At 45.9% G+C, this 19,815-nt stretch overlaps 1 protein-coding gene across 3 annotated transcripts in view; it reads left to right on the top strand.

Moving 5' to 3' along the window:
* LOC105812236 (chromosome unknown open reading frame, human C6orf106) overlaps positions 1–16,976 on the top strand; it is a 90,763-nt gene extending 73,787 nt beyond the window's left edge. For all 3 annotated transcript variants that reach the window (XM_012646638.1, XM_012646639.1, XM_012646637.1), the window contains one exon: positions 13,707–16,976. In XM_012646638.1, the coding sequence (XP_012502092.1) occupies positions 13,707–13,742 (36 nt within the window). In that variant the 3' untranslated portion in view covers positions 13,743–16,976. The remainder of the gene's footprint in view (positions 1–13,706) is intronic.
* Positions 16,977–19,815: the final 2,839 nt, after the last annotated feature.

Below are 19,815 nucleotides of genomic sequence, written 5' to 3'. Positions count from 1 at the left end.
GTTGCTGTGAGCTAGGATGACGCCATGGTACTCTAGCCCGGGCAACAGAGTGAGACTCTGTCTCAAAAAAAAAAAAAAAATTGTTTTAAAAATTAGCCAGACGTGGTGGTTTGTACCTGTAGTCCCAGCTACTTGGGAGGCTGAGGCAGAAGGAACGCTCAAGCCCAGGAGTTTGAGGCTGCAGTGAGCTCTGATGATACCCCTGCACACTAGCTTGGGGCACAGAGTGAGACCCTGTCTCAAAAAATATAATGGCTAGGAGGGAGGTGCAATAAGAGTTAAAAAAGCAGAGATGAAGTGGAGATGTAGTTGAAGGAAAGGGCTTTCCAAAGGATGAGTGAGATTTAGAAAGATGGACAGACAGCAAGGACGGTGGTATGGAGAATAGTTTAAGTGCTGAGGGCAGCGTAAGGGACCTGTGGTCTGGAGGTGTGGGTGATGGGCAATGGGAGATAGGTTTATTTGGTTGCAGTGTGTTACACTGAGGAGTAGGGGATGAAATAATCACAGTTGAGTTTGAAAAGAATTGGAATTATACTGAAATGGATGTGAGTAGACATCTACCTGTAGACCTTTGCTAGAGGTAAGCCTTAAAAGCAGAGATAATCCTAAACATGTATATTTGGCTTGAGAATAATTTATTTATTTATTTTTAGAGGCAGGCATGCTTGAGGTTCTGAAGTATATACTTGACAGTGATGAGATCAGGTATATACCAGAGTTGTTTTTTAACTGTCCCTATGTGCCAGGCATGCTGCCAAGGACTTTACACATATCATCTCATTTTTAAATGAGTAAACAAAAGTTCCGAGGGGCTAAGTAACTTGCCCATTATCACGCAGCCAGTGAGAGGCAGAGCTAGGGTTCAAATCCAGGTGCCACATTACTAAAAGGTGTTTCCTGGTAGATGAACCTGGGCTTTCCCTAGATCCTTTTGTTGGGCTGGGGGTTGTATTGAGGGAAAAGATGAACTGAGCTGATGACCAATATCAGCAAGCCGTAAAAGAGGCAGAGTTTAAATAAGATAAGCAGCTCTAATGTAAACTGAGCATTGCCTGTGGCATCCTATTTGTTGGCTCTTTAAAGTAGTAACTTCTTTTCCTGTTTGATAAAAATAAAAAACTGTTTAACTGTCAGGGTACACAAACCATGTGGTGTTTGTAATAAATTAGTAGTACCCTTTTGTTTATGAATGAGTGGAAAGGAAGAAAGAGACCTCCGGGGTTCTGGAGTTGGGAAGTGTTTTCTGTTCACCCCAGGTGCCGTCTTTATGGTATGGGCAAGGAGGGGTGCCTTAGGTGCTGGTGTCAGGGATCACTGAGTTGGCAATAGATTTGATTTACTCTAAAGAAATCCCTGCCTGCCATCAAGGCTGGGAAAGAACATGACGCTCTTGGAAGCCTGTGACCACAGTTTTAGTAGGATAGTTTCCTGCTGCCCCCATAGTTATAGTTTAACTTGCTAAGGTTGGTAGGATAAAATGAAAAGATTGCTTTAAGCACCTGCTCTATGAGGGCTGGGTTGATATGTCAACAGAATGGCACATCTGTCAGTGCCAGGACCTGGACACCTTGGAGTCCTGCCCCAGCTGCTCTTGAATAATCATAAGCTGTCTGAACCCAGTGCTCTGTCCCTGGGGAGAAACTTCAGGTGGGAATGTCTGCCCTGGCTGCATCCCACAGCCCAGAGGGCCTGGCCCCTTCCTATGTATGGGCTGTCAGAGGGAGTCGGAAAAGTGAGTATATGCTGACCCGCTCCAAAGATTCATAAATCTGGCTCCCTGCTTTTGTTAGATTAGCTGGCCTCATTGTCACCTCAATTGTGGCTGACCCGTCCCAGGTGAACAGTGAGATCAAGTACTGGTGAAGGTTAGAAGCTGTTTTAATTAACCTTTTTTATGTGATTAGCTCAAGAGATGCTGAAGACCAACAGTCAGGGTAGGATAGGTGCTCACTCTGTTGACTCAAGAATAGTCTTGCCATGAATTCTAGCACTCTGAATCACCTCTGGGGGCAGGGTAGCTTCTGTTTAGACAGTGTGAGAGTGATGAAAAACAATTTACAGGTGTGGAAGGAGAAAGACAAGCTCTATTAAAATTAGTTACATCTTTTTCTCATGTCAGTAGTTTAAAACATCTCAGTGTTTTCTAAAAAGGCCTTACAGAACAGTAAGACACTAAATGATCTCATTCAGGACTGCTGGAGTAAGAGTGTGGCTGGCAAAAACCAGGGATCTGTTCTTCAGGACAGCCACATGCTTTGCTTCCTTTCTCTAAAGGAGTAATGATTTACACTGGGGGAGCTGAAAAGGATGCTAAATTCATTAATTTTGTTACTTGGCTCTTACTTTTTGTTCTTACTTTAAAAAAATGTTTGGGGCTGGTTTATGTCCTCCCTTAAACTGGATTATAGTCTGAGCCAATGTATTACTTCTGGCAAGTGCTGGTTCAGAGGGAGAAACTTGTCATTATCTTTGTGGGTGATTCATCCTGCTCCTCCAGCATCAACCACTGCTGAGTGCCATCTGCCCCTTTTCGTGTGTGCACTCTATCGCTCGCTCTCTCTGCCTCAGTTTCCTTCCCTGACCGCCACCCTGTAGGAGCATTTTGTATCTGGAGCTAGAGCAGGAGTCAGCCTGCTTTGATTACATCAGAAATAAGTCCTTTTTCTAACCTGCTGCTATGTTTGTTGACTAAGGCATAGAAGAGTTACTTTCTCTGCATTCAGGAGAGGGTTTAGAAATCATAGTAGGAAATATTGGAGGAAGTTTGGGAAAGGCAGATCTTTTTGCTCTGTGGGCCTGAAGAGGTAATGGCTTATAGATCTTATTATCTACTTTGAAGTGGCCAATAAGTTTAACACAATAATAAGGGACTAGTTTGGGGTGACTTACTGGAATTGGGCCCAGCATATTACCCAGTTCCAAGGGCACTGCGTTTGACCAAAAGGCAGGTGGTTGGTGTCCTCAGCTGGGCTAATGGTTATGTGATATGTTAAGAGGGCACCAGTGTAACCTTCCCACTGCCATGAAACCTCACAGATTCTTGTTCATTCGCAGATGCAGATCTTTTCTTTGAAAGTTTAAGATGGTTCAAAGAGAAACTGGAAGGAAAATTTGTGTCCCTTGGTATTTTATCCAGCTTGTGTTCTCTGGCAAAGGACAGGTATAGCAAGAACACTCTACTCCAGTCCGATGAAAGTGCAATAATAAGAGCTGTAAAACTATCATTTATTGAGCACTTACCACGCACCAGGTACTGCTGAAGACTTTTTAAATTTTTATTGTTAAATTTATCAGTGTATATAGTTTAAGGAGCCAAGTAGTTCTGCAAAACTTATGACAAAAAACATCAGTCACCTTCCTGCTTCTCAGTCCCCAGTTTTTGTTCCCCAGAGGCAGCAGGCTCAGTGCTTGTCATGCATTACTTCATTTAGTCCACACAGCAATACCATAATAATTGATATTGTTATTATCCCTCCTTTATAGTTACTGAGACTTAGGTACACAGGTTCAATGATTTGCTCGAGGTCATGCAGCTTGAAAGTGGTAAGACCAGGATACCAATAAAAGCAGTTGTTTTTGTCTCGTGAGCCTGCTCTGCGCTCTTAACATTGCGCGACATCCCTTCCCAGTTGCAGTATTCAAATACACATTTCATTAGCTAAGCTGACAGCTATGGGTTTTCTGTAGTAAATGGCTACATTTCAAATGGGGATCAGTGGAGTTATTAACCAAATATTATGTGACTTCTCTGCTATTAAACCCCTTCTCCCGACAACCTACTACTTTCTCTCTAGCTTCCAGGAAGGGAAAAGACACCGTAGATAGAAACTTTCATAGTCACTTGGGTTTGGATTTTTGTTGACATTGAAATTTCCATTAACTCACTTCTCTGACAGTAACACCTGTACCTCTTGAAGTTACAAAAAACCTGCCTGTATTCCTTGATTGTGACCACAAGATAGTCCCTGAGGTCTTATTTTAAATTTAAAATCTCCATTTGAATATACTGAGTATTTTAGAATTAGAACATACTTATAGGGGCTGTTCTCCTGTTCCTTTAAAGTTCAGTTTTATTTCTGCAAAGGCTATCTGGAGAAAGAATATTTTAGGCAGACGGACAGCTGGTATAAGCCCTGAGGTGGAGGTTGCCTGATGTATTCAAGGAGGCCAGTGCCTGGAGCAGAGTGACCAGAGGGAGCGTAGAAGGAGAAGAAGTCAGAGGACAGAAACCACAGAAACCAGATGGTGGAGGGCTTTGTGACTCTTGTAAAGCTTCGCACTTTTGCTCTGAGCCATTCAAGGATTTTGAGCAAAGGAGTGGTGCGGTCTGACCTAATGCTGTAAAAGGATCGCCCTGGCTCTAGTGTGGTAAATACAGGACGAGGGTAGGAGCAGGGGAACAATAGTGAAGTTAATGCAGTCATCCAGGCAGAGAGAATGAGTGGTTTAGACCAGGCTGGTGGCAGCAGAGGTAAGAAAAGTGGTTCAAGTCTGGATCTGTTTTGTAGCTAGAGCTAACAGGATTTGCTGATAGGTTGGAAAGGGATATAAGAGAGAATAAAGGATGACACCAAGGTTTTTGGCCTGAGCAATTAGAAGGAATGGAGCTGCCATCAATGGAGAGAGGAAAGGATGTGGTAGAAGTGGGAGAGGTCAGGGTTGCATTTTGGGGACATTGGATATTTCTGTAAACATCCAAATGGAGGTGTTAAGCAGACTGTTGCATAGTTAGACATGGAGTGTAGGAGAGAAGTCTAGGTAGACATATAAATGTGGGAGTTATGTCACATGGGCGGTATCTACTGCTGTGAGACTGGATGTGAACCCCTAAACGATGAGTATAGGGCAGGGTTTCTCAGCCGACTGACTAAGACTGTTGACATTTCGGGTCAGGTAAGTCTTCGAGGGTGGGGAGGAGATGGGGCATTGTCTTATGCATTGTACAATGTTTAGCAGCATCCCTGGCTTTTTACCCACTAAATGCCAATAGTAGCACCCTCCCTGCTCCCCGTATGTCCCCCCAGAATGTCTCCAGACATTGTCACATGTCCCCTGGGGGACATAAGCCCCCCACTTGTGGAACCACTGGTACAGATAGAGAAGAAGTCCAGGGACTGAGCTTAATACTACCTAACACATAAATCACTTCATATTAATACTATCCAAAGCAACTTTACTGCATTTATTCTTATTAATTCACAACACTCTTGTGACTTTTGTAGTTATAATCCTCATTTGACAGAATAATAGGGAAGTTATAAGTGACTTGCTCACATTCATACAGCAAATTGAGGGTGGGCCATGGTCTGGAACTCATGGACCCAGTTTGAATCTAATGTTCTAGACCACACTATAATGAGGTTTGTTGGCAAGTGAAGTTTGTTGGCTATTATGCTCTGAAGATATTAATAGTTTATGCACTTAGTGTCGGGTTGTAGAGACCTTCTTGTTCATCTGTAGGAGCAAAATAATTTGTGGCCAAGGAGGAAATAACGCAGAGCAACTGAGGGACCTGCCCCAGTTTGCTGGCAGATTAGCACATTCTGTACCAGAAGGGGCTTGCCAGGAGGCTGTGGGTTTGATGATATTGCGATGACTCTCTTTTGAAAATCCAGAAGAGCCAGTAAAGTCCTCCCAACCTCATTGGTGTTTGCATTGGCACGGGTCATGTGTGCATTTTAAAAACAAATTAAGCAAACACTATGGGCCTTAGAAAATGTCTTTTGTTTGTAACGCTACTGTGTGACCGAGAATAAAAAGTATCTCCAGGAACTCTGCTTTTTTGTACCTCAACAGCTTCAAAGCTGTTCAGCTCCATTTTATTTGCTTTGGGGCTTTGAACACTGTTTTAGACTGTTCTGATACTGGGCAATCTTATAGCTGAAACAGAGCTAGTGTTCCCAAGATTGCTGGAATGTTTTATTTTGGTTGTAAGGACTCATTCTCTTCTCTATACTCTGAATTCAGCATTTTAATTTCTGATGAAAGTTCTTGAAGTAAGACTAGTGAAATTATAGGTTCAGACAAATAAAGTTTAATTTTAAAATGTGAGAATTTGTCTCCTGGTATAGATGTTCAGGTTTCAAATTACTTGTTCTCAGCTAAGTCTGCTGTAACTGTATTCTAGCAGGACTGGCACAAATGTAAGATTAAGAGCTGTCGTACCCAGGGGAAAGATGTGGGCTTCCTTAGAACTCAGTTTAAACTGAAACCTTTTCCAGATCTGTGGACATTCCCCTTCAAAGGCTTGAGGCTCTTGGTCCTTTTGCTGTGATTTCACGGCCTAAGGGTCAGTTAAAACTGTTTGCTTTACACAGAAGTAGCTTTGATATTATTTAGCCTCCTGGGTGTTCAGCCTGTGCTAATCCCTGTCTTCAAAGAATTTACTATCTGATTAGATAGATGTGACTATCCCACAGGAAAAAATGAAAGCCAGTAAAGATTGAGTGTGTTGAGTTCCAGCTGACTTTTAAGTGCTCATAGGCATTTGGGAGAATGAGAAAGCGGTATGATTTGAAATAGTCAAGAAAATGATACCTTGACGGATGATGGATTTGAACTGAATTACAGGGAAGAGGAACCACATGCAGGAAGGCCCAGAGGCAACCACAGTCAGGGTGTGTTCATGGAACACTGGCCAGCCTGGCCGTGGTGAGTGAGGTGTGCTTAAGGAAGGTGGGGTAAATTTTGGAGGAAGATCTTTGAAAGCCAAGCAAAGGAGAGTTCACATTTAATGTGAAAGGAAATAGTGCCAACAATGCTTTTGAGCAAGGAAATGACAAGATGAAACCAAATATGGCTGAAAGGAACCAAAGAGAAGAGAGACAACTTATTCTCTTCCCTCAGTCAGCCAGCCATTATAGGGGGTGATACCTGTGAATTAATTATAAGACAGACAGGGAAGATGATGGCTTATAAGGAAAAGGTAGTTGACAGAAGGTTACAGGAGCCTGAATGGAAATTCTGAGAGGAAGCAACCTCAGCCCATGTCTTAGCTTCTCCCACAGTGTAGCACCGGTGGCTGCATGGCTAGGAACTTGGGTAAGATTCTCTCCTTTGTGTGTGCCCCCCAGTGAGACTCCTATCAGTTCTTTCTTCCCTTTAGGAATTTCCTCTCTCCCAGGAAGTGGCCATGGGAGAGCTCTGTCTGCCAACATCCCACTTCAATTCTAGCACACTTACTGTCACGTGAGATCTTTGGGATTAGAATTCCAAATATCAAATAGTTTTTTATGAAGTCTTTACTGAAAGAAGTCATTAACACTCAGCTAGGATCGTCCATCTCCTTGTAGAACTTTAAATCATGTGTTTCATTCACAATTACATTTCAGTTTTATTTTTTGTGGTGATTTTCTTGATTTGTAATGCAAGTAGGTGAAAGTTGTGGGAGTTGCCTTTGGCCATGGGGGACTTTGGAGGGGTGGGAGGATAGGTGACAGAGGGAGGAGGGATGAAAGTGTGGATGATAGAGGAAGGATAGAGGGATGGATGATGATGGTTGGATAGGTGGGTGGATGGGGGAGGAATGGATAGATGAGAAATTCCCCAGCAGGACTGCAGAAGTTAGTTAAGAGCAACAGAAAAACATCGTTGCAGAGGTAAGTATAAAAAATGATTTTACTTGCCTGGCACAGCAGCATATATCTGTAGTCCCAGCTAGTCAGGAGGCTGAGGGGAGAGGATCACCTGGCCCAGGAGTTTGAGTTCAGCCTGGGCAACATAGCGAGACCCCATCTCCTTTAAAAAATTATTTTAAAGGGCTTTAAAAATATATTCAGCACACTTATTAATATAACCGAGTTAAGCTTTTAAGCAGTTTTGGCACAACTGGGTGACTATGAACTAAGTCTGCCCTATGATCTGCCCTCATGCATACAAGTAAGTTTTTCCTCTATTCTTTGGCTGTTTCTCACGCTCATCCTCAGCCAGTGCCTCAGATACATCTTTGAATTTTGGAAGACTGTCACATGAAAATGGCTTGAACAGCAATGTTAAATCATCTGCAGAAGTCCCTTCTTTTTTTTTTTGAGACAGAGTCTCACTCTGTTGCCCGGGCTAGAGTGCCGTGGCGTCAGCCTAGCTCACAGCAACCTCAAACTCCTGGTCTCAAGCAATCCTCCTGCCTCAGCCTCCCGAGTAGCTGGGACTACAGGCATGCACCACCATACCCAGCTAATTTTTTCTATATTTTTAGTTGTCCAGCTAATTTCTTTCTATTTTTAGTAGAGACTGGATCTCGCTCTTGCTCAGGCTGGTCTCGAACTCCTGAGCTCAAACTATCTGCCTGCCTCAGCCTCCCAGAAAGCTAGCATTACAGGCGTGATGAGCCACTGTGCCGCGCCCGGCCTTGAAATCCCTTCTTGCTGAAGTACCGCTGCTGTACCACCAGTGAGCCTCCCTGAGCAGTCAACTGTCACCAAGGAAAGGGCCCTGGTTTGCATATTCCTGAGAGGGTGCTCATTGCCATGCCTGTTACTCCAATACAGACTTCATTTCATTTCTAGTTAATGAGAGACTAATGGTTTGATCAGAGGCTAGGCAATCTCTGGCTTTGCCAGCCAGGCCAGGCCTGTGTTTGCAGTGCAGAATCTGGACAGGACTTAGTACTAAACCCTGTATTCTTCTGTGTTTGCATTCAGTGTACATAAGTGATACAAAAGGAGCACTAGGCGGGTGAAGCGCTGACCAGGACTGGCCCAGGAAATGAAAAGGAGAAGGAGGGCCCTCGTGGTGTTATCTGATGCTGCCATCAGTATACACCGGGAGAGAGCATGTTATTTCGCAGCCATGCAGCAAACACTCCTGTCTTTTTATTAACCTGTGTGAACCTTTTTATTTATTTAAATCAAATCACAAATAAAAGCAAAATAAAGACAGGTATGTGAAAGTTTCTGTGTTGTGGTGGTTTATCTAAACAAGCTTTCATATAAAGAAAGAGTAATTCAAAAACCTCTCAGTGAGACATCCTATGTCATTAGGAATTTTAGCCTTTTTTTCCCCTGGAAGGTTAAAAAACACAGTTTGCTCAAGTAGAGATTGGACAAGGGGGAAAAAAAAAGAGCTGGCTCACCAGTGCAACATGTTTTACATAAAGTTCATTTGTTCATTTTACTGATACTTGAATCTGCTGTGCGCATGCAGAAATGAGCATCAGGAACAGGTTCTACTGTTGAAAAATTGGTGAATAAGCATTTTAAAAAATCAAAAATTAAAAAAAAAACTAGCTAAAACAGAACTAGTGCCTGTTTTTTAGTACTTTGGCATACAGTTAATATTTTCTGTCAGTGACAAATGTTTAGTACTCCTTTTTGGAAAGGTTATTTTGACTTCTGTATAATTTTAGAAAATACTCTTAAGATATTACAGGTACACCCTCATGTAAGATCAGTGATAACAAAATCACTGACTAGGAGTGACTCTTGCTATTCCACAGGGGCAACGATAAACTGTCATGAAAAACAAATTAGAGAGTCAGTTGTTATTTTCAAGTTTGCTTTGAGGACAGGATTATAAATATTAGATCTTAAATTGTCCTTTCAGGAGATTGTGATGGATGGGACTGAGCTTTTTTGTCTATAAATGTTCTCTCTAAGAAATATTTTAGGAAGTCAGCCAAATAATGGCCGCAGTAATTGCTATTGCATTGTGGAAATGCAGTTCAGGACTTAGCCCAACTGCTGTAATCATTCAGCTGGCTCATGGCAAAGATCTCATCGCCCACACTGGTGAGCAGGGGGGCATCTCTGTCTTAGCTGGTGACCACAGAGTCTCCATGCTTTAAGAGGGCTCGCCTGCTCTCTAGCCAAGTTTAACTTAGATCCCAGTGCTCACAGCTGTGACAAAGCTTAGGGGAAGGCTGAGGTAAGACAAGTAACACCTCAGCCCCTATGGCTCTGGACAGTCTCTCATCCGTTAGCAGACATGGGACTACTCCAAGCAATGTAGCCTTTGAAAACTCATTTCTGCGCAAGTTGGGTAGGCGTTTAGACCTGGAGTTCTTTTCTGGGTTTGAGTATGGCCTCTATTAGCATGGATAAATCAGTCTTGCTGCTAGTCCTTATGTGATGGGACATGATTCTTCATAGAGGGGTGGCTTTCTCACTGGGTTTTGTAATCATGATGATGGCCTTGGTTTTTGCTTGAGTCAAAGTTGAATTCAGGGTTCTGTGGTACCATCTGATGCATCTTACCTGTTTTTTTAATTTGTAGTGGCACAGTTGTTATAGGAGATACGTCATTGATGCCAGGTTAGTTAAAATATTTGGCATCTACTTTTCCTACGTATAATAGTTAAAGCGTTGCTAGGTTCCAGAAGAAAATGAGTGAACATTATCTGTTTTGCCAAACTCTACTTTTAGGCTGAGGTTGAGGTTGGCCACCAGAACCTGCTACACCAGATCTTGAAAGTCCAGTGGAACCTGAAATGTGGATGGGACTCCCGTTTTGAATGTGCCTCCATCCCACTGTTAGGGAAGGCCCTTCTCACTTGGCCTCCCGCCACAGGGCACCCTGGACAAGCCGTTCTTGGAATCTCTGTCAGGCTTTTCCTCTATGACTGGTGTTACAATGCCTATGTTCTGTGATCTCCTTGTGACACCTATAATCCTGCATGTGGGGAGTCTAGATGGTAAAGTGGTTTCAGAATAGAGTTGGCTTCCTCTCCCTTCCTTGAAATGATGGTAGTTAATTTGGGGGGAAGGAAAATAAATAAAGCTTTTTCCTCAAGTCACTTTTCTGCACCAATTAAACATCAACAACTCCAATATGCCATTCTCTGGGTGAAAGGGAATTATGTAGCATTTTTCTTCCCAAAAGGCATGGAACCTCAGTCAGTAAATAAAGGATCAACGATAACCGTAACAAGCTAAATGCCACCCTGGATGGTCCAAGGGCCAGGACACTCAAGTGGAAATATGAAAATGCATATCTTTATTTCTCTCTCTGCCAATTGCGTAGAAGCTGTTTCATTTTTCTGTTAAATGGGAGTCCACAGCAGCTCCTTGGCTAAGTCATGTGTTCCCTTCCCCACGTGTTCCAGACAAGTCACGAGTACTTGCTTTATGAGGGTCCACATGAAATTTTTGGAGCTTCGGACTAGAAAGCAAGCAGTTAAATTTAGAGTAAAGGGGAATATATTTCACAGAAAGCAAATGCTGTTTGTTTTTCATGTTTTCTTTGTGCATTTTGTCCTGCACAGAGAATTTTAGCATGTGTTGGTTCTAAATCTTAAGGGAATCTAAGCTTTTGTTGCTTTCCTTGGGTCATTCTGGATGATTGATTGTTGTTGGGAAGTGCTGGGTCAGAGCAGCCTGTTTCAAGCTGCTTTACTTTCTGCCTCTGATGAATGTGACCCTCCTACCACACCCTGCAAAATGGATTCTGAGAGCCCTTTGCTGCCCCAGCCCACACTTGGTTGAGTGGGTAGATACTATAGCCGCTGAGGTGGTTGCAGCCTTAGGTTGCCTGCTGAAGGCGTGGTTAGCTCGGGCTGGCAGGCATGTGGCATTTGGCATTTTAAACACTAGCTGTGCCACTCATCAGTGCTGTGCACTTAATCAGGTTACCTCACCTCTCTGAGCTTGGAGATCATACTTGTCTCAGTGAATCTTCGTGAGGATTAAAGAGAACATACTAAGTGCTACTGCAGCGCCTAGCACATAGCTGATACTCCATCAGTGTTGGCCTGCCCATCCTCCAAATTCACCTCAGGATTTTTTTGTTTAGTGATAGCACCAGCAGCTAGAGACATACTTCTGGTCTTTTGGGCCTTTATATGGAAAAACAAAAAGCAAAACCAGTTTCAGTACTTTCTACTGAAAACACTGTGGAAATTTTAGTCTCATGTTCCCCATTCTTAGCAGCTTGAGCTCTGGCCTAAGCATGACTAAAGAGCATTTTTCTTAGAATACTGTTTTTCAGCCTCCTGAGCCAGGCACTTGTGTCAACTCGTAGAACCTTAAGTCTGGAAAGATTTAAGGAGGAACCTAAGGTCCTATGAGAGGAAGAGACCTCACCCGAGGTAACTTGGTGAGTGGGTGAAGGGACCTCACCCCAGGTAACTTTGTGAGCGAGTGCGAAGCTGGAATCAGAACCCAGATCTCTTCCAGCTCTGCACATCCTGCGTCCCGCTGCAGTGGAAACTGGGAGGATTGTGTATCTCCAGCTAACCACCTGCAGAGAGCCCAGCCTCTCCTGGGACCTAGGAGGCTATGACCAGATGGATGGCATGACCCAGATGCTTGTGTCCCCAAGCCGAACCAGCTCTTTAAAACTTGGTTTTGGAAGGGCCAATATTCCTGACTTAGGTCTGACACTCCAGATAGTAGTCTGAGAAATATCTGCCCTCCTTCATTTATTAATTCAACAAATATTTATGTGGCATCTACTAAGGTCCAGGTACCATGCTGGGGCGATGTTAGCAAACAGTCATACTGAAAAGGGATTCTGATCACTGACAATCCTGCAACCCAGCCCTTTTATTTCTTTTCAAAACGATGTATCATTTTTAAAGCAATCAAATTCTGACCCTGCCTACATTCCGTCAAACTAATAGAAAATGTAATCTCAGTCATTCTTGTGCCTCCGTGCCCCAAATTTTGCCTCGCCTAGATTCAGGATTCTTAACGTAATTGTCAAGCATCAGAAAGTCCCCTCTGGTCATTTGTCTTGGGTATGGCTGAGGTATCTGTTCTCTTTGCCCATTTGATCTCTCTGGTCTGGGGGCCTTGCTGCCTGGGCCAGTTTGGGTGTAGGATCCTGGTGAGGCTGATTGCTAGTTACCTTTGCCCTTCCATGTCTTGGCAATGACCGGGTCCTGTCAAGGAGCGCAGACAAGGAGAATGCAGGGAGGGCAGAGGGAGCACGCGTCATCAAGCAGCGTGTTCATGTCGCTGCTTTTGGTGTTGGCACATCTTAGTGTCTCATTCTTAAGGGGAAAGCAAGACTATGAAGCCTCTTCCACCCAGCCAAGCAGCATAGGAAGCTGGAATAAACAAACCTTTTCATGTGTCAAGGGAGAGGCAGTGTGGGGGGGAGGAGGAAGAACACTGTAGTCCATCAGATTTGGTTTTAAATCTTGGCTCTACCTCTCACTAACCATGTGACCTTGAACAAGTCTCTTAGTCTCTGCAGTAAAATGGACATCAGTCAAATAGATTTGGTAACACTCACCTGGCTTTAGGGCAGAGATGAGGATTAAAGACAATGTAGAACAAGCTTCTACCTAGTACCATGTCTGGGACCTAGGTGCTGAGTAGATAGTTGCTGTTTCTAGTACAGTGCTCTTGTTGATACACATGTAGTTAGCCAGCAGCCACAGCACCGTTCATCTGAAATTAAGACGCATAAAGTGGTATATGAGGATCTTCAGCAGAGTGGTTGAGGTGTTGCAAAGGAAATAGGAAAGGTTTGTAACCTGGGTGGAGGAAGGTTGGCGCCAACTGATCTAACCATTGAAAAATGGGGAAATATCTCCCCAGCCTCCCCTCTTTTTGGATGGTGTGGTTCAGTGAGAAACGTTAACAACTTGAGGTGTACTATCTTTAGCCTGCTAATGTTTTGTATGGCAAGGACAACCCTGAGTCCTTGTCTGTGCACTGGGGTTTCCTTCTGGCTCACTGGGAACTGTAGATCCTTGCACTTGGTTTGGTTGTCAAGTTGCACTGCTGTGTCTCCCATCACTGACTGTCTGCACTCTCTTCCAGGGGCTCCACGGGCCTTACCCCTTCGGCCAGTCTTAAACGGGTGTCAGCAAGAAGAAAAATTAACAAAACACAGAAGGCCTGACTCTGGGGGGGAGGGGCAAGGGGTTCCTCTGGATTGCAGACCACATCGCACGGATCCCTGGCTCTGACCCCCCATCCCGGAAGAAGAGGAAGAAGCAGAACAGACTAGTTTTGAGTAAACTCAGTATGCATGTGTGAATGCTAAATTGCAGGAATGGTGTTGAGGCTACCGAGAAGAAATCCATGCAGCCACCTTGGGTTTATTAGGCGTCAGTCTAACAAGTCCTTAGGTCACTTGGGAAGGGAAAAAAGTTTAAAATGGGGGAAAAAAGCCATTTTTTTAAACAAAAATTATTTTGCCTACAGAGAGGTTGTAGTTTTGAGCACGTTAATTTTTTTCCTCTTCCCCTGCTTTTTTTTTTTATTACGGGATAACATACTCTTTATAGAATAGTGCTTGCTCTGGAAATGATTCAGGTTAAAAGCTGGCGTGGCATGTTTGGGGACTCTGCGGATCAGTGCTACCCGAGTACATCTGCTGTGCCACATGACTCCAGAAATCTCTGACCCCATTTGTTTTTAATGGCATCAGCCAATGAGTTATCACCTCTTTTCTCTTTAATCTTCTGTTGATTTACACCTTTGACATTTGCATTCATCAGCCCTGTGGCTTGTTAGCACCAGACCTCTCTGTGTGGCCAGCAGAGGAAGCCTTGAGGACAGATCTCGGGTGACGTGGGATTTTCTGAGGCCGAGGGGTGCCCTTCTGCACACTCTTGTAACAATTCAGATTGCTTTTCTTCCATGTTTCTCTTGGCAGAGAGAAACACCATCATGCTTACTGCTCTCTTGGATTCTTCACGCGGTGGCTCCCCTTTCGCTCTGGGAACAGTGCCTCTGTGCAGAGCATGTGTGCACGCCCGTGCACATGGCCGGGTGCTGGTGTAGCTCACCAGCAAGTGTGCAGCGGGCGAGCGTGACAGCGGCACATGCTTCTCTGTTGTCACACAACTCCTTCCCCTGTGTTTCCCTTCAATTAATTGTCCTTTGTGGTTTTCTCACAGCCTGTTAGTGGAGGCTGAGCTGTTAAGGTGTGAAAATACAGCCCCAAATGAGGACTTTGTCATGGAGAAGGGCCACAGTCACTGACTACTTGATCTTGGAGACCACATTTAGATAGAAATGAGAGGACTGCCCCCTGCCCCCTTCCGCATCAGAATGCTTGGTTATGGCTGAGGAGGTGGGCAAGGAGCAGCCCAGCTGGAGCAGAGGCTGATTGGCTGACTGCACACTCAGGCAGGTGGCCCCACAGGCATCCTGTGGATTCCAAGTAGGCTGAGATGTGGAGATCTCCATGGGAAGCTTGAACCAGGCTAGAACAGCTGTCTGCCAAAGATACAAGAATATGCAAAGTCCCTCTTCTCTTCTCACCCCCTCCTTCCCTCGAGTCTTAGTTGGTTTGAGAGCCAGGGATATGGATCCAGCATGCAGTTGCAGGGTCACCTGTGTGTTATTACACCCCCATTCCCCCCAGGGGTGTGAGACAAGCAGGCAGACCAAGTGGTGAGTGGCTGCAAGGGGTCATATAGCCTGGGTGTGGGTGAGGGTCTGCCTGCCTGTCTGTTTCTGTCTGGGTGTCTGAGTTCCAAAAATATGTGTTGTTTGTTCCTCCTCATCCTCTTTGGAGACTATTGTTTTTTAAAGCTTGATTGTAGGAGAAAAGCTTGTATGAAATTCCCCCTTTACCTCCCCACCCCTTAAAAATAAAAGGGGGAATCAACTTTGGTCCACTGGAGAAGCCCTGGGGATGAGTGGAGGTAGCCTGCTGAGAAGGGCGGTGCGCCTGAGTCTGGGGCTAGACTAGAGCTTACCCTGGAACACCTACTGTCTATGCACACACACGTGTCCCATTGCCTAGCAGAACAGAGGGGAGTCCCTCCTGGGTGCTCACACCACAGGGTTCAGGTTGGCTTTTTGTGTGAGGGCCTCAGTAGGCCCAGATTTCTGCTGCTGTTGGTGCCAATCTCCTGGGACACTGCCACCCTGGAGCCTGTACATACCCAGCTGTTCTTCCCACTTAACAGTCTCAAAGCAGCACATCTCCACTGCCCCTGGCAGAATCGTGGGAGGCTTCACAACCCCTGCTTTCCTGGCTTCCTCATCTGCCCCATGCTAGGTGCCCCTTCACAGTTTCCCAGCAGGGATTCCCTGACCTCAGCAGGGGTTTCATAGGCCACCATTAGTGTGTCTGGCCCTGCCAGATTATCCTGCTCCTTCTCCTGCTTGTAGGCAATCAACACCTGGCAACTTAAATGTCCTGAGCACCTTGGCTTCCTTCCTAAGAACAAACCATTTCTGTGCACATCCTTAGAAAGGTGAGCTCCTCGCAAGAGGGCCAGAGCAAGTGCAAGCCTAGGGGTAGGGTTAGGGGTGGGGGTCCATAGCATCCCCAGGCCCAAGAGGGTATTAGTACCATTCCTTCTCCCTCTCCTCACTAGTATGGGTCGGAGCAATGCCTAAAGCCCCTCTCTGCTCCCCTGCCTAATGGGTGGTATTGGCTACCTCTCAGCCCCAGTAGTCCCTGCTCCTCTTAGAATCTTCACCCCTGGGCAAAACCACCAGTGTCTGGCACCAGGAGGTGAGGCAGACACCATCCTCAGATGATAAGAGTCTGAGCCCAGTTGGGGAGACAGGGGCTCCGGCTTGGGAAGTACCTGTGTGCATGGAGTGAGGTGTGTGTGTTTGGATGTGTGTGCATGTGTGCATGCCTTTTTTCTTTTTGCTGTGGAGACAGTTGAATTTGGGGCATTTTTCTAGAAGTTGTCAGCCCTTTGTCCCCTAATAAGGCCTAGCTGTAACCTTAAGCCCATCAAAGGCACTTCCAGCCTGGAGAGAACCTCACCAGACAGCTGGTGTGGCCTGAGGGTGGCCATGGTGGGAAATGGGCATGAGAATAAACACCTCCCCAAATTCAATCTGAGCCCCAGCAGGAGAGGATGGCAGAGTTGCCAGGCTCAGAAGTGCAAGCTGATTACCCACCCTCCCCTGCCTCACTTCGTCTTTCCTTTGTTTCCTTGGGCGAATGTAGGAGCAGCAGTGGCTGCCCCTTCCACCTGAACAGTGGTGTGTGTAGCAAGCAAGCTGGGTGGGTGTTTGTGGTGGGGCCTCATGGTGCCTAGGAGGAGATGAAGATGAGATTTTTCCTTACTGTATAAATGAATATTTGTATGATTAAATTAACACACAAACAAAAATATTTTCATATGTGTCAGTGAGTTTTATTGCACCCTCAAGCCTCCTGTGACCCACATTGGCCCATAATAGCTCTGTGGTATGTGCTTTTTGGTCTCTGGCTCTTTCTCTTTTGCAGATGGGAGAATTGAGACCCTGAGGTTCATTATATATTTGGAAAATTAGTCCTGGGATTATAATGGGATCTGGTGCCTAGTGACCAGAAAGGTAAGGAAACCGCCTTCAAATGACCTTTCGGTCCCTAGGGTACTATGCCTCTTTTGATGACCAGTCTATCTCCAGCATACAAGAAATACCAGACAGATTAGTGTTGATCAGCTAGCAAGCACTGTTTGGGTCCTTGCTGTGTGTCTAGCGCATAGCACAGGTACAAGAATCCCATAGGAAGAAAGCAGAGCATCACGGGCATCTTCCTACTGGGAAAGCAGATACGCCAGAGCTGGGGACTCCTCCCTGATTCCCATCTGGACCCCTGGCATCCTAGATTTCGAAGAGGAGTGCATCTTATGTGCGTTCCATGGTGGTGGTTAGGTATAGTTCCTGGGTGCTCAGGGTGCTCCTTCTGTTGTTTTTTTTTCTTTTTTATGGATTAGGTAGGATTTTGTGAGCTGGACTGGGAGCCTGAGAGGTAGAGACCACACGCCAGGCAGCTGGCAAACAAACTTGGAACCCACCCCGCACACTTACATGAGATAGCCCATGACCTTGGTGGGGTGAGGAAGGTGCTACATGGTGGTCAGAGAGCATTGAGCAGGAGTCAGATAACCTGAAAAAAACTTAAATGGCAAATGCAAGGGCAAATGGTGGGGTGACTGGCTCCATCCCTTCATATGGGTAGTGCTCTTCAGAGGTCAGAGCTCAGGTTTGTCCTCAGTCACGTCATCACCCCTCTGTGTTGAAGAGAGTGAGATCACAGAGGAAAGGGAGTTGCCTGAGCCACAGCTTAATGGGTGAGTCAGGCTCGGATCCATGGCCTCCCAGGTGCTAGCATTAGTTTCACTTAACTAAAGAGCTAACTTTTCTTCTACAAACCCCTACATTGGGCCTTCACCCTGCTTCGCAAAGCTGTGTGTTCTAAATGATGATTGTGAGCGAGGGATCTAGGGTGCAGGAGTTGGGGGAGAGGATCCCCTGACCACCGCCCTGTAGGCCCCTAAGTGAAGGAGCCCATGACCAGAGATTGCATGAAAGAAACAGGTCCCACAAAGAGACCAGCTACAGAGCCTGAGGTAAAGGAGACTGGCTCAGAGAACCCTGGGGCAAGTGCCCCCAGCATGATAGTGCACCTGCTTGCTTCCAAGTGCCCACAGCTGTTTGTTCTTGGCAGGGGAGGGGCTCCCACCCTGTCATCTGTGTCTTCTGGCAGCTCAGACCTGCTCCCAGGCCTTCTTCAACACCCCTACAGCTGAGCAGTTATTTGCTTGGCAGAATCTGTTTGTCTTTGGGGCTGTAACCTGTCAAGAAGTCACCAGGCCCTGAGAGAAAGGAGCAAGTTTGATGGTAGCTCCTGACCAGAGCCATTCCCACGGGGGCTAGGTGACAGGGAGGGGGCTGTCAGCTGGGCCTAGGAGATAGGGGGAGGCAGTTGTAGTGGTCCAAGCCCAGCCCTCCTGGCAGAGCAAACAGGCACTCTCAAGCTACCTCCCTGCCCCAGCTCAGGTTGTACCTGGGTGCCTCCCACCCTGTTCCTGAGAAGGCCCCTCCCTCACCTGCTTGCTGTGACCCAGCCATTTCCCAGACACCACCTGGTGTCCAGCCCTGTGTGGCTGCCAGGAGAATAGGCATGGAGGTCACTCATGGTAGCCTCAGATTTCACAGATGGGAAAGGAGCAGGCAAGATTGCTTAGAGATGGAGGAGAGTGTGTGTGAGGTTGTTTGGAGAATGGATTCGGACCAGGCCGCATGGCTGATGGGCCTCAGGTGCCTCGTCTGTAAAGTGAAGATGTGCTAGTTTAGAAACCGGGACCTGGAAGATGAATGTTTATATATAATTATGGTATAATTATGGTAATACTGGCTGCCCATTATTGACCAGCTCATATTGAACTGTTTATTTATATGCATTACCTCATTTAATCCACAACCATCCAGATGAGGCAATAAAGAAAGGTCAGGTAAGCCTGGTGCTTGGTTCGTGAACGACCAGCTCCTCTAAATGTCACGAGTCCTGTGGAAGTGGAAGTGTAGCTGCCCGGGGAGCATGAAGAAAGGGACCTTAGTCCAGGGGTGTCCGAGTGGCTTCTCTGAGGAAGTGACACTTCAGCTGAGACCCAAAGAATGGGGAGATGGGAAGGGGTTGGAGGAAACGGCCTACAGGAAGATGGGGCGAGGGTGGTGTACTAGAGACACCGGAAGGAGCTGAGTGCCTCTGTGAGGAATATGCCTTCTGGATGGGCCCATTTCTGCCTGTATCTGGGGGAGGAAAAGATTATGGAAACAGAGGCTTCCCAGTTACTGCCCAGCTGAGCCCGGGAGAGCTCTGCTGCCCTTGCCCCTTTGCAGTTCATTTATTCATGTGTTGAACATTTACGTGCCAGGTACTAAGGTGCTAAGGATGTAGCAGTGACCAAAAGAGACAAAAACCCCTGCCCTCGTGGAGCTGCGTTCTAGTTGGAGTAGACAGTCAGTAAACGGTGTAGTATGTCAGGAGGTGACAGGTGCTATGGAGAGAAAGCGCAAAGAAGGATAGGAGTGCTGATGAGGGAGAGAGCATTGCTATTTTATACAGGATGGTCAGGGAAGCCTGAATTAATATGCAGAGACAAAGTCTTGCGGGTATCTGGGGTAGGAACATTCCAGGCAGAGAGAACAGCAACTGCAAAGGCCCTAAGTAGTA

The sequence above is a fragment of the Propithecus coquereli genome, unplaced genomic scaffold (genome assembly GCF_000956105.1).
Source record: "Propithecus coquereli isolate 6110/MARCELLA unplaced genomic scaffold, Pcoq_1.0 Scaffold248, whole genome shotgun sequence".
In the NCBI taxonomy this organism is placed as follows: domain Eukaryota; kingdom Metazoa; phylum Chordata; class Mammalia; order Primates; family Indriidae; genus Propithecus; species Propithecus coquereli.
Note: the sequence above shows the minus strand (reverse complement) of the source record. Positions and strands in the feature narration are given on the sequence as shown.